Source organism: Coregonus clupeaformis, chromosome 1 (genome assembly GCF_020615455.1).
Source record: "Coregonus clupeaformis isolate EN_2021a chromosome 1, ASM2061545v1, whole genome shotgun sequence".
Taxonomy (NCBI): domain Eukaryota; kingdom Metazoa; phylum Chordata; class Actinopteri; order Salmoniformes; family Salmonidae; genus Coregonus; species Coregonus clupeaformis.
In genome coordinates this window covers 16354612-16369939 of record NC_059192.1, presented here as the reverse complement: position 1 = coordinate 16369939, position 15328 = coordinate 16354612, and the positions used below count along the sequence as shown (strand labels likewise).

Here is a 15328-nt window from a genome sequence, read left to right as displayed (position 1 = left end):
TCTTTCTCTCCATTACACTGTCTATAGGGACTCCAGTGATTGCTACCTTGGACCTCTTACTGTAATGTAGATCTTGTGTCAGTTCATATGGTCATGTATTAATTAGGTAGATTCTATGAATACTTTAGATGGCACCTTGTGGGGCTATACAGTACATGTACCCTCCAAACCCACTCTCCTTTCAGGCATATGGTGCTAGATGCTCTTGTAGAACATTGCAGATAGAAATATAACATATAGAGCAGCTGTCATGATTCCCTATTTCTATATGAAATAATAGGTGTCTGATCAACAAAATGTTAACGCAATCTTTCTCTCTCTCTCTGTCTGTCTCTCTTTCTCTCTTTCTCCATCTCTCGCTCCTCAATCTCTCTCTCCTCCATCTCTCTCTCGTTCTCTCCGTCATTTCTCTCTCTTTCCTCCACCTCTCTCTCCCCCTTTCTTCCAGGAGGCCCAGAAGGTGAATAACCCTGCTAACAGTCAGGCAGCAGATGGGACACCTAAGGGTCCTGATGAGAAGGACGAAGTGGTGCCTGCCAGCGAGGTGGGCTGGATGACCTCTGTGAAGGACTGGGCCGGGGTCATGATATCAGCACAGACACTCACCGGCAGAGTCCTGGTATGTGCCTGCAGCATGTTTGTGTGTGTGTGTGGCACTGTGTGTGTTTGTGTGTGTAGGGGTGTGTCGGTGGATGCACCCCTACACAGCTGTGCTGTTCAGTTTATTTCTGCTTTTATTTTGAGCTGCTCTGAATATAAAACCCCTGAAGATATTATACATGTCATTCATATTACATCAGAATGTGTGTGATGTCAGACGTTATAGACATAGCAAAAAATAGAACCGTGTTACTGAGTTATTAAATTGACATGCAGCAGTTACTGGGATACATTCTCCATATGCCATAATGGGATGTCATTTGTCAAGTAGGGACTCATGTAAACCAGCTATGTTACTGTTAGATTAGAGGGTGTGTAGAACATGTGGTGTGTTTGTGTGTGTGTGACCAAAGACTGACAGGATACACAGGGGTGGGAGGGAGGGAGGGAGGGAGGGAGGGAGGGAGGGAGGGAGGGAGGGAGGGAGGGAGAGGGGGAGAGAGAGAGACTCAGTCCCCTTGTTGTGTCTGCTGCAGTGTAATCAGCTGATGATAAATCTGTCTGCTAGGCAGGGCTGGAATAAAGCATCTGGACCCACACCATGAGCTGTACTTAAAACCAGACAGAGGAAACCCCTACATTTTACAAAGGGAGGAAACTCATATTTTGTATTTGTAAAGGTAGACTGTTTTCTTTTTTGAAATATTGATACATATAGAGACATAACATATTATAAACCTGATTATAAGACATAAAGGCAAATTCATGCTTATAAAAAGTTATACCTGCAGGCTTTAGGTAGAGTGTTACCAAAATGTATTGATTTAGGTGTTTCATAGGTGTTTCTGGTTTTGGGGGACTGAATAAATATGAAACTCGGAGCGTTGACCAAAACAAACACACAAAACTATAAAACCACCAACCTTAAAAGTGTAATTGTTAATATTTGGTGATGTGAATTCTTCATGCCTACTTAGAATATGTGTGTGTGGTTGTGTGTGTCCTGTCTAAAGTACCTGTCTGATATTGAGGAGAAATTAAGCAGAGGTCTGTATAGAGCAGTTACTCTGCATAGAAATATCTCAGTACAACACCTACTGTGATCTGTGCTACTTCTGATATAGTCAACGTTTCTGCACCATATGCCTGCTTACTGACACTGTAATGATATGCACGGGAATGCACTCTAAACAGTTAAGTGTGTATGCAGGTGAATGAGAGTGTGTGTGCACGATTCAAGTGTTTGCACACATCTTGACATGTACAGTGTGTGTGGGCAGTGTTGTGGGACTCTTGCCATTCATCAGGCCTATTCTGCGGATCAAAGCTGCTAAGAGCATCTGTGTTCGCTGAGCCTGTTTCCATGTTACCATAGCAACTGCAGTGTAGCCGTGCTCAATCATCTGAACTGTGCAGGACGGGTAACACACACACACACAGGTGGTATAAGGGTATAGTGTGTAGATTCAGTGACATATGGAAGATAAAGAGAGAAACAGATGTATGCGCGTAGAGCCCTAGCTCTCTGTTCATGTGCTGGTCTTGATGACTTTGCTGCTAATAAAGATCAAGTGTGCTCTGGGGCTTAGCTAATTACCAGAGGAATCAAAATCCACCTATCACAGCTTTGGCCCAATGCCTTTTGTCGAGGGGGTACGCGTACAGTGGGGGAAAAAAGTATTTAGTCAGCCACCAATTGTGCAAGTTCTCCCACTTAAAAAGATGAGAGAGGCCTGTAATTTTCATCATAGGTACACGTCAACTATGACATACAAAATGAGGAAAAAAAACCCCAGAAAATCACATTGTAGGATTTTTAATGAATTTATTTGCAAATTATGGTGGAAAATAAGTATTCAATAACAAAAGTTTCTCAATACTTTGTTATATACCCTTTGTTGGCAATGACACAGGTCAAACGTTTTCTGTAAGTCTTCACAAGGTTTTCACACACGGTTGCTGGTATTTTGGCCCATTCCTCCATGCAGATCTCCTCTAGAGCAGTGATGTTTTGGGGCTGTCGCTGGGCAACACGGACTTTCAACTCCCTCCAAAGATGTTCTATGGGGTTGAGATCTGGAGACTGGCTAGGCCACTCCAGGACCTTGAAATGCTTCTTACGAAGCCACTCCTTCGTTGCCCGGGCGGTGTGTTTGGGATCATTGACATGCTGAAAGACCCAGCCACGTTTAATCTTCAATGCCCTTGCTGATGGAAGGAGGTTTTCACTCAAAATCTCACGATACATGGCCCCATTCATTCTTTCCTTTACACGGATCAGTCGTCCTGGTCCCATGATGTTTCCACCCCCATGCTTCACAGTAGGTATGGTGTTCTTTGGATGCAACTCAGCATTCTTTGTCCTCCAAACACGACGAGTTGAGTTTTGACCAAAAAGTTATATTTGGTTTCATCTGACCATATGACATTCTCCCAATCCTCTTCTGGATCATCCAAATGCACTCTAGCAAACTTCAGACGGGCCTGGACATGTACTGGCTTAAGCAGGGGGACACGTCTGGCACTGCAGGATTTGAGTCCCTGGCGGCGTAGTGTGTTACTGATGGTAGGCTTTGTTACTTTGGTCCCAGCTCTCTGCAGGTCATTCACTAGGTCCCCCCGTGTGGTTCTGGGATTTTTGCTCACCGTTCTTGTGATCATTTTGACCCCACGGGGTGAGATCTTGCGTGGAGCCCCAGATCGAGGGAGATTATCAGTGGTCTTGTATGTCTTCCATTTCCTAATAATTGCTCCCACAGTTGATTTCTTCAAACCAAGCTGCTTACCTATTGCAGATTCAGTCTTCCCAGCCTGGTGCAGGTCTACAATTTTGTTTCTGGTGTCCTTTGACAGCTCTTTGGTCTTGGCCATAGTGGAGTTTGGAGTGTGACTGTTTGAGGTTGTGGACAGGTGTCTTTTATACTGATAACAAGTTCAAACAGGTGCCATTAATACAGGTAACGAGTGGAGGACAGAGGAGCCTCTTAAAGAAGAAGTTACAGGTCTAATGACAGCCAGAAATCTTGCTTGTTTGTAGGTGACCAAATACTTATTTTCCACCATAATTTGCAAATAAATTCATTAAAAATCCTACAATGTGATTTTCTGGATTTTTTTTCCTCAATTTGTCTGTCATAGTTGACGTTTCCTATGATGAAAATTACAGGCCTCTCTCATCTTTTTAAGTGAGAGAACTTGTACAATTGGTGGCTGACTAAATACTTTTTTTCCCCACTGTATGTATGTATACTGAGTGTACAAAACTTTAAGAACACCTGCTCTTTCCATGACATACTGACCAGGTGAAAGCTATGATCCCTTATTGATGTCACTTGTTAAATCAACTTCAATCAGTGTAGATGAAGGGGAGGAGATGGGTTAAAGAAGAATTTTTAAGCCTTAAGACATGGATTGTGTGTGTGCCATTCAGAGGGTGAATGGGCAAGGCAAAAGATTGAAGTGCCATTTGAACAAGGTATGGTAGTAGGTGCCAGGCGCACCGGTTTGTGTCAAAAACTGCAACGCTGCTGGGTTTTTCACACTCAACAGTTTCCTGTGTGTATCTAAAATGGTCCACCACCCAAAGAACATCCAGTCAACTTGACACAACTGTGAGAACCATTGGAGTCAACATAGGCCAGCATCCCTGTGGAATGCTTTCGACACCTTGTAGAGTCCATGCCCCGACGAATTGAGGCTGTTCTGATGGCAAAAGGGGGAGGACTGCAACTCAATATCAGGAAGGTATTCTTAATGTTTGGTATACTTAATGTAAACATTAAGAACACCTACTCTTTCCTTGACATAGACCAGGGATGTGCAACTGGCGGCCCACAGGCCCCCCTTTTGTAGGCCCGCAGGCCCCACTTTTGTAGGCCCGCAGGCCCCCCTTTTGTAGGCCCACAGGCCCCCCTTTTGTAGGCCCACAGGCCCCCCTTTTGTAGGCCCACAGGCCCCCCTTTTGTAGGCCCACAGGCCCCCCTTTTGTAGGCCCACAGGCCCCCCTTTTGTAGGCCCGCGGGCCCCCCTTTTGTAGGCCCACAGGCCCCCCTTTTGTAGGCCCGCAGGCCCCCCTTTTGTAGGCCCACAGGCCCCCCTTTTGTAGGCCCGCGGGCCACCAGTTGCCCATCCCTGCAGATGTTTTAATGTTTTGTACACTCAGTGTACATACATGCATAAATACATACATACATACATAAATGCACATTAGCATTCCTACTGAAATGAAAAAATATTGAAACACAGAACAAAAACCTTTCAGTTATACAACTTATATTGTCGTGCCTTCCAAGCTTTTGTCGTGACTTGACTTTAACATTAATCTGAAGACTGTTATTTATCTAATTAACAAACTATGTTTAATTGTTACCCAATTAAATTAAGCATGTAACAATTAACTCATTAGGATCTGGGGCACCACGAGAGCAGTTCTTTAAAGAGTTACCATCTATTGAATTAAACTCTAATAGGTCTTTACCTATCACATCTATAAACAGTCAACTTATTAATCATAACCTCGTATCATATTATAATTCTGAACAGTCGTAACCTCCTTGTATCTGCAAAAAGCTGAGCCTTATGATTCAGTACTACACAAATTGGTTTAATTATTTATTTACCAACTAATTAAATGGGAACACAGGATAAACATACACACTCTGCACCGGTTATTGACTGGAGACTTAATACAGGTCCCTAGCGGAATGATAACAACATGGCTGCTTGTTAAAGAAGAGATGGAGAGAGAGAGGGACAGAGACACTTAACCTTGATACATTCAGAAACTACTCTCACCTACAGTACCCATATACTTTGCACACGAACCGCCGCCCGCTTTGAGTAAGAAATCATTCATGTATTTACGTGAAATGTTGGGGATCTCTCGGTGAACAGGCAGCCTTGGAAAGGGGGTTGGGCCTTTTCGCGGCCCGCTTGTAAGGCTCTGATAGTCCGAAGGCACTACTGTTGTCCTTCTTCGTAGTTGTCCGGCATCCGGTAACTTGTCATGTAGTCCTGAACAGAACTACAGAATTGGTTTTCCTTCCATTCGCTCTTGAAGATAGGCTAGCCAGCCGTATTGATGGTTCCCCAGTGGGGTGATGAGAGTTGGTAATACGATGGTTTGAGCAGAGTAGCAGGATGGTCCTACTTAAATTTGCTTTCGAAGATACCTTACTTAGGACAGCTAATCAGCCGTACCAGTGACTGTCCGGGAGGTGAGTTTATCTTCTTCACCTCGTGTTGAGATTCGAAGTTCCAACCATTTTAAACGTGTAGCCGCTTCACGCTTTTCTGGTCTAATGTGTTTTTTCTTAACCCATAATTTATACACTTTGGTCGAAAGGGGCGGTTCAGGCAGGCTGATATGCTCACTGACCTCACTCCGGGGCGGTGACTACTCACTGTGCAAACCTCATGGAAAACAATGATCTCTTATAGCTTCTCAAATAACATCCCTCTCTTAACAAAATAACTTTCATAATTGTCATATTATATGCACAACGCATAGTATGGCAATGTCATATATGTAGTGGGTATACTTCCAAGTTACAGTATTTCCTTTATAACATTTTTTAATGACATCACAAAATAACAAACAAAATTACCTTAGTGTCCTATAGATCGCCTCTGACCATTCCTCACATTCTACGTTAGAAATATTGTTCCAGTATTCGCTTTTGAATGTGTTAGTTTCAGCTGGAAAAAAACAAAGAACATTCCTTTGGTGAATCTTGAGGGAGAGCCTGGATCTTCTCACTTGATTTACAACAGGACGTTAGTTGTTAATCTCCACTACTTCTTTCCTTCCACCTCTATGGGTGAGAGGAGGTCTAATTGAAGTTATTCATTGCAAACCTGATCTGACATATTTGAATTCTTGTGGACAGTCATGACACTTGGAAATAAAATTTGCAACCAGGGACACTTCTGTTCCGAACATAATTAAAGTTTCTCTTCATCACTACTCCAGAATAGGTCTGGTTTCTGTTGTTACATTTAAAAAAAACAATTTACTCATCATATAAAGTACAGTAAAATAAAAAGTGCTGTTTATTCTCAATCTCTCCATTTATGGCATTGAACATACCTACTTCAATTGCCAGAGGCAGTATTGCGGTTCTCAACTGGGCACACAAGGATCTTTTGATTTTTGTTAGGTGAGAGGTGACATAGGGTTCTGGATCATAGGTGTTTTGATCTGGTTAGGAGTTTCGGTTTTAGACATATATCAGTTGACCATTTTTCTTTGAGGGTTAACTTGTGTTTGATCATGTTGACATTGCATCGTAACTTATTTCTAAATATGTGTTGTAGATCAGCTTCCTTAAATATGTCATTGAGTTCCTTTGTCCAAGGGTAATTGTGTGTTTTATCCCAGTTGAAAACCTTTTTTGTTATTCTGTCCCCTGGCATATAGATAACACGGTTTCATAACCTAATAACTTCACCCCTCTGTCTTATTTTCACTGGGCTCCCATCCCATGTCTCATTGAATAGCAAGGCTTGGAGCAAGCTTATGCACTCTAAGGAAACATCTTCTGGCTCTGTTCTGAATAGAGTTAGCCCTGTTTAGTCTTCTTTACAACCCCAGATACCAGCAGCATAGTTCAATATAGTTTGTCTGTGTGTGTGTTGTCTTAATGGGAGCCAATACCCGGGGCTGAATCACTGAAACCACTACAGCTCATCACATCAATCTCACATGGAAGCAACAGTGAGCAGGTGCAGACAAGTCGGTGTGTGTGTTGTCTTAATGGGAGCCAATACCCGGGTTGAATCACTGAAACCCATTATAGCTCATCACATCAACAGTGAGCAGGTGCGCACGCGCACACACACACACACACACACACGTCTTCATTTTCCATCAGGTCATTCTCACCTTGTGTAATATTAAGGGAATGGTAGTTACATTTATCGCTGTCTGTTCCTGTGTGTGTGTGTGTGTGTGTGTGTGTTAACCTTAACCATTAGAGGGGGAAAAACTAAATTGACCCACATTTTCTACCAACAGATATGGAGTTGGTAGAATATGCATGCATGTATGGTTCCAAATTCCATGTGAATTACTAGAGTCCTGCATACATAATATTTAGAGATGATTCAAATATTAAAGAGATGGTAGGAGTGCCCGCCTGCCAGCATCTCTCTCTCTCTCTCGCTCTCTCTTTCTTTCTGTCTCTCTCTGTGTCTGTCTGTCTGTGTGTGTGTGGTGGGAGTGAGAAAAACAGAGATGCTTTATAGCGATATGAAATTACAAAAGAAGAATATCTGAGTGACTCAGCATGTTGTGACACTACAGTACAGTAAATGGTTAATCCACTCACTATGTCCCTGGCCTATAGACCTCTGGGTTAACTGTAATCCCATAATGTGAACAGGAAGGGAATGCTTCCAGTGAAGGATTATATCCTCTCTATTATTGATATACTCCTCTATTTCTTCTCCCTGCTATTACTGGACTCTGCAGGCCCAGACTGCAGGCAGAAATGGGTCAGAGCAGACATCTTTCTTTCTTTATGGGATCTCGGGTAGGAACCAGTAACCATCTGCTGTCATGGCCCTGTGGCAGTGGCCATCTCTCTCTCTCTCTCTCTCTCTCTCTCTCTCTCTCTCTCTCTCTCTCTCTCTCTCTCTCTCTCTCTCTCTCTCTCTCTCTCTCTCTCTCTCTCTCTCTCTCTCTCTCTTTCTCTCTTCTCTCTTCTCTCTTCTCTCTCTCTTCTCTCTTCTCTCTTCTCTCTTCTCTCTTCTCTCTCTATCTATCTATCTATCGCATGGTGCTACAGAGAGTGGTTCGGACAGCATAGTACATCACTGGGGCCAAGCTCCCTGCCGTGTCAGAGAAAGGCCCGGAAAATTGTTAGACTCCAGCCACCCAAGCCATAGACTGTTCTCTCTGCTTCCGCACAGCAAGCGGTACCGGAGCAACAAGTCTGACACCAACAGCCTCCTGAACAGCTTCTATCCCCAAGCAATACGACTGATAAATAGCTAACAAAATGGCTACACGGATTATCTGAGTTGACCCTTTTATTTATTGAAATTTTTTTGCACTGACTCTATGCACACTCAGACACACACACACTCAGACACAAACACACACACACACACACACACAGACACCATTGATCACACACACAACACACACCATTTGCTCACACACATAACACACACACATTCATACTGACTACACACACACTCACATACAATCCTCATATACGCTGCAGTTTAACATACAGTGCCTTCGGAAAGTATTCAGACCCCTTGACTTTTTCCACATTTTGTTACTTTACAGCCTTATTCTAAAATGGATTTAAAAAATAAAAAATCTTCAGCAATTTACATTTTACACACAATACCCCATAATGACAATGCCAAAAACAGGTTTTTAGAAATTTTTAGAATAAAAAATAAATAAAATAACGGATAATAAGTATTCAGACCCTTTGCTATGAGACTCGAAATTGATCTCGGGTGCATCCTGTTTCCATTGATCATCCTTGAGATGTTTCTACAACTTGATTGGAGTCCACCTGTGGTATATTCAATTGATTGGAAATGATTTGGAAAGGCACACACCTGTCTATATAAGGTCCCACAGTTGACAGTGCATGTCAGAGCAAAAACCAAGCCATGAGGTCGAAGGAATTGTCCGTAGAGCTCCGAGACAAGATTGTGCTGGCTGTCCGGCCAAACTGAGTAATCGGTGGAGAAGGGCCTTGGTCTGGGAGGTGACCAAGAACCTGATGGTCACTCTGACAGAGCTCTAGAGTTCCTCTCTGGAGATGGGAGAACCTTCAAGATGGACAACCATCTCTGCAGCACTCCACCAATCAGGCCTTTATGGTAGAGTGGCCAGACAAACCACTCCTCAGTAAAAGGCACATGACAGCCCGCTTGGAGTTTGCCAAAAGGCACCTAAAGACTATCAGACCATGAGAAACAAGATTCTCTGGTCTGATGAGATTGAACTCTTTGACCTGAGTTCCAAGAGTCACGTCTGGAGGAAACCTGGCACCATCCCTACGGTGAAGCATGACGTGGCAGCATCATGCTGTGGGGATGTTTTTCAGCGGCAGGGACTGGGAGACTAGCCAGGATCGAGGCAAAGATGAACGGAGCACACAGCCAGGACAACGCAGGAGTGGTTTCAGGATAAGTCTCTGAATGTCCTTGAGTGGCCCAGCCAGAGCCCGGACTTGAACCCGATCGAACATCTCTGGAGAGACCTGAAAATAGCTGTGCAGCAACGCTCCCCATCCGCCCTAACAGAGCTTGAGAGGATCTGCAGAGAAGAATGGGAGAAACTCCCCAAATACAGGTGTGGCAAGCTTGTAGCGTCATACCCAAGAAGACTCGATGCTGTAATCGCTGCCAAAGGTGCTTCAACAAAGTACTGTGTAAAGGGTCTGAATACGTATGTAAATGTGATATTTCCGTTTTCTATTTTTAATAAATTAGCAACATTTCTATAAACCTCTTTTTGCTTTGTCATTATGGCGTATTGAATGTAGATTGATGAGGGGAAAAAACGGTTTAATCCATTTTAGAATGAGGCTGTAATATAACAAAATGTGGAAAAAGTCAAGGAGTCTGAATACTTTCTGAAGGCACTGTATATCCTGATGCCTAGTCACCTTACCACTATACATACCTACCTCTATCACTCCATTGTCCATTGTAAATATGCTATTGGCACTGACCCTGGAATTGACCCGGTATATAAATTACATGTAGCTTACTTACTTTCTTGTGTTCTTCTTATTTCTATTTCTCATGTGTTTTTGTTCTACTTTATTTTGTAGTACTGTATATTGATTACTGCATTGTTGGGAAAATAACTGGCAAGAAAGGCATTTCACTGCACTTGTGCACATGACAATGAAACCCCCCTCTCTCTCTCTATCCACATCTCTCTATCCCTCTCTCTCCTCTCTATCTGCTACTTACCCCTCTCTAGCCCTCTTTCCACACACAGTACTGACCCCCTCTATCCTGTGTCTATCCAAGCCCTACTGGGACTTGGGGCTTGGATAACTGTATTGTAGGCAGTTTCCACTGTTGTGTAGTTAGTTTGTAATGTGTGTAGTTAATTGTGTACTGGGCTGGTAAAGGCTGACAGCAGTAATTCAGCTAGCTAATTATCCTCTCCCATGGAGCGTGTTTATATGTGGAGCTGTGTCATCAACACACACACACACACACACACACACACACACACACACAAAAAGAGTCTCGTAGTTTCATATTCTGTCTGTCACATTGTCTCAGCTGGCACAGGTTGGGTGTGTGTGTGTGTGTGTGTGTTTGGGTGTGTGCGTGCAAGCCTGCATGCGTTCGTGTCAGGGCCAAATCATATGGGAGCCATACGCAGCTTATTCATTTGTCTTTTGCCATAATTTATCAGAGCAATCGATGGCAATCCAATCCAGCATTGATTCAGCCATGCGCTCTGTTGATTGATGACTGTTTATACAGACTGAGTCCCGGGGGACTGACGGACGGACGGACTGCAGAGAGAGACATGGGTGTGGCTTCTGCTAGAGTCCTCTATAATTATAACACAATAAGATGGAAAAGGGGACTGACTGCAGAAAGGAGAGAGACATGGTTGTGGCTTCTGCAAGAGTCAGTCCTCTACTGCATGGATCCTATATAATACAGCATACTGGCAGAATCAAGTAGCTCTGTAGGACTGACTGCAGAGAGAGACATGGGTGTGGCTTCTGCTTGCATCAGTCCTCTACAATACTGGTGGATATAGACTGAGTGTACAAAACATTAAGGACACCTTCCTAATATTGAGTTGCACGCCCCCCTTTTGCCCTCAAACAGCCTCAATTCGTCGGGGCATGGACCTTACAAGGTGTTGAAAGCATTCCACAGGGACGCTGGCCTATGTTGACGCCAATGCTTCCCACAGTAGTCTCCTGAGTGGCGCAGTGGTCTAAGGCACTGCATCACAGTGCTAGCTGTGCCACTAGAGATCCTGGTTCGAATCCAGTCTCTGTCGCAGCCGGCCGTGACCGGGAGACTCATGGGCGGCGCACAATTGGCCCAGCGTCGTCCAGGGTGGGGGAGGGAATGGCTGGCAGGGATGTAGCTCAGTTGATAGAGCATGGCATTTGCAACGCCAGGGTTGTGGGTTCGATTCCCACGGGGGGCCAGTATGAAAAAACAAAAACAATTATGTATTCACTAACTGTAAGTCGCTCTGGATAAGAGCGTCTGCTAAATGACTAAAATGTAAATGTAAGTTGGCTGGATATCCTTTGGGTGGTGGACCATTCTTGATACACACAGGAAACTGTTGAGCGTGAAAAACCCAGCAGTGTTGCAGTTCTTGACATAAACCGGTTTGCCTGGCACCTACTACCATACCACGTTCAAAGACACTTCAATATTTTGTCTTGCCCATTCACTCTCTAAATGGCACACATACACAATCTATGTCTCAATTGTCTCAATGCTTAAAAATCCTTCTTTAACCTCTCTCCTCCCCATCTACACTGATTGAAGTGGATTTAAGTTGATATCAATAAGGGATCATAGCTTTCACCTGGATCCACCAGGTCAGTTTGTCATGGAAAGAGCAGGTGTCCTTAATGTTCACAACTAATGAACAAAATTCATTGCAACAGGTCTACATTTTACATTTTAGTAATTTAGCAGACGCTCTTATCTAGAGCGACTTACAGTTAATGAGTGCATACATTTTCATACTGTGTGACATATGTCGGGGCTTGTATTATAATTTAGAGGTCAAGTTTCTGTGTGTGGCTTTTCCATTACCTTCTACTATGGTTAACAGAGGGAACAGCCTTGTTTTGTAGCACAACTTGGGGTGTTTTACAACCTGAAAATGTCCCAATGACAATTTGTCCCAATGACTGATTCCCACTGCAGTCCCTTTTACCGGCTTGTCGTGATCATTTCACCACCTGAAGAGACTCACCCTCGTTCCCTATACTCAGTATATAAGTGGATAGATGGATAAGGGGTCTGACTGCCGAGAGAGACATGTGACCAATGCAGTGCCATAGAACAGGAGTCCCCTACCGACAGACGGAAAGACAGACAGACCCATATAACCAGCCCCATCAAAGGCATTGAGAACTCCCTCCCTGACACTGACACTAATTTAGTCTGATTGAATGGGAGAATCCCAGTAGCTAGGTAACCCCCTCCAAGACGTACTTACAAAAGAGACCTGAGTGGAGGTTTACAACCCAATGAGGATGATGTCTTGTATTTGAGCACACGGTGTTGACACTGACCATAACTCCGAGACTGTGTAGACTGTAAATGATCCCTAATGGGCATACTGTACTGTGTGTCATGTAACCTGATTCAATGGTATTGAAGACAGATATTTGACATGCCAAGGGAATCTCAGGCTGACAGGTGAGGCCATGGGGCTGATGGGTATTTAGACGGGTTGATGTCACCTGAGAAATGTCGCTGCTCTGCTGAGTCCCTGCGGAGAGGGAAGGGAGGGTGTGGAGGAGGTAGAAGGAAGGGGAGATAGAAGACAGGGTAAGGAGTCCAGGGGATAGGGAGAAAGGAAGGGAGGGTGTGGAGGAGGTAGAAGGAAGGGGAGATAGAAGACAGGGTAAGGAGTCCAGGGGATAGGGAGAAAGGAAGGGAGGGTGTGGAGGAGGTAGAAGGAAGGGGAGATAGAAGACAGGGTAAGGAGTCCAGGGGATAGGGAGAAAGGAAGGGAGGGTGTGGAGGAGGTAGAAGGAAGGGGAGATAGAAGACAGGGTAAGGAGTCCAGGGGATAGGGAGAAAGGAAGGGAGGGTGTGGAGGAGGTAGAAGGAAGGGGAGATAGAATACAGGGTAAGGAGTCCAGGGGATAGGGAGAAAGGAAGGGAGAAAAGTAGAGGAGAGGTTAGGGGTAGGGACAGGGACAGGGAGGGCTACCTTGACGCAGCATATTTGACCTGGTATGAATTCACACGGACACCCACAGCTCTCTTGCTACGCCAGCAGAGACATGGTGCTGGATGTCTGCTGTAAGCTAAAGACATAGATCTGTTATCCTGATAGTAATCATTTTCAAACCAGATGGTGCAAAATTAGTTTGGGTTTTAGAAGGGCTTGGGTTGAGAGGAAAGGATCTAGCCTGTCATTCGTAAAAAAATTATGTCTCCAACCATTGTTATTATGGTATGTTGCTAAAATATGCAATTGACCCAACTAATGAACAAAATTCATTGCAACAGGTCTACTGTGTGACTTCTATGTCGGGGGCTTGTATTATAATTTAGAGGTCAAGTTTCTGTGTGTGGCTTTTCCATTACCTTCTACTATGGTTAACAGAGGGAACAGCCTTATTTTGTAGCACAACTTGGGGTGTTTTACAACCTGAAAATGGGAGTCCTCAATTTGTCCCAATGACTGATTCCCACTGCAGTTCCTTTTACTGGCTTGTCGTGATCATTTCACCACCTGAAGAGACTCAACCTCGTTCCCTCATTTTTCCTCTCCTCCGTCTCTCCTCCATCCATTAAACACCCTGTTTGTCACCTGGAGCGTTATTAGAACGATCCAGACTTGTTTATTCTCCTCCCTCTATCCATCCTCCTCCCTCCATCCGACGGTCTGAAAGGTCAGACCACCAGACAGACGGACAGAGTGATGTTTCATTTGCTACCAACCTGTCTGCAAGGCTTCTTATTGGATCAGAGTCACACATGACTTATAGTGATGTCCCGGGCCCGAGACATTTGTGGCATCTTCATTCATTGTTTCTTTCAAACCTAAGGGTTTATACAGTTCACAATGAGAACAGTGACTTTGCTTTAGAGAACAATCACAAATCAAAACTGTTTAATAACTCAATAGAAAGATGACAGCACAGTTGATAAATGACCAGCAGTGTTGATGAATCACAATCCTTTTCAAGGAGAAAAGGGCAGAAAACTCATCTTGGGAAAAATGCTGTGTTTGTACTAAATATCTGGCCGTTTCATTATTTGGTAGAGTTGTGTTTACATAATACTGTAGCTCTGATGCATGGCTGACTTTGTATTCTGTGGTTTATTCTATAGCTACCCCAAAACACTTAGCTAATTACAGAAAGGCCACTGGACTGTGGATTTCAAAACAAGCCATGTGCTCTGAGGTCATTAAATATGGCCTTCCTGGAGAATGACATTCTGTCTGTATTTGATTATGATTTATGTGCAGCTGACATCTCCAGTCAGGAGCTGCAGGGCCTGTTTGTTGAGATTGTTGTTCAGCAATGATAGCATGCTAGTGCAAAACATGGGCATACAGATAGACAGACAGACAGTCAGACGGACGGACGGACAGACAGACCTGCGTTCTGTGGCAATCCTGGTCGCTGTCAGTAGGCGGTGACTCATTGCTTTAGTAATAACGCACAGCAAATGGATCAGAACCTGCGCATGCATGGCCACATCGATCCACAACCCACCACCACCAACACCACATTTCATAAAACCTCCTTTAAAGGCCCAGTGCAGTCAACAATGTGATTTTCCTGTGTTTTATATGTATATTTCCACACTGAGGTTTGAATAATTACTCTTTGCAATTTGTTTTAAAAACAATTACAGTAAGGTACTTAATTGTTGCCCAGAAATTATTTGATATTGAAATAAAAACGGCTGCATTGGACTTTTAAGCCTCATTGAAAAACCTGCCTTTAAAAACTTCCCCAGCCACACACAGTGGACAGGATACCATCTAATTCTACTA

The 15328-nt window shown here is 43.9% G+C and overlaps 1 protein-coding gene across 23 annotated transcripts in view; it reads left to right on the top strand.

The window, feature by feature from the left end:
* Positions 1 to 15328, top strand: part of LOC121574320 (calcium-activated potassium channel subunit alpha-1) — a 251192-nt gene that overhangs the window by 74072 nt on the left and 161792 nt on the right. For all 23 annotated transcript variants that reach the window (XM_041886943.2, XM_041886938.2, XM_041887001.2 and 20 more), the window contains exon 2: positions 449 to 619. In XM_041886943.2, coding sequence (XP_041742877.1) covers positions 449 to 619 — 171 coding nt within the window. The remainder of the gene's footprint in view (positions 1 to 448; positions 620 to 15328) is intronic.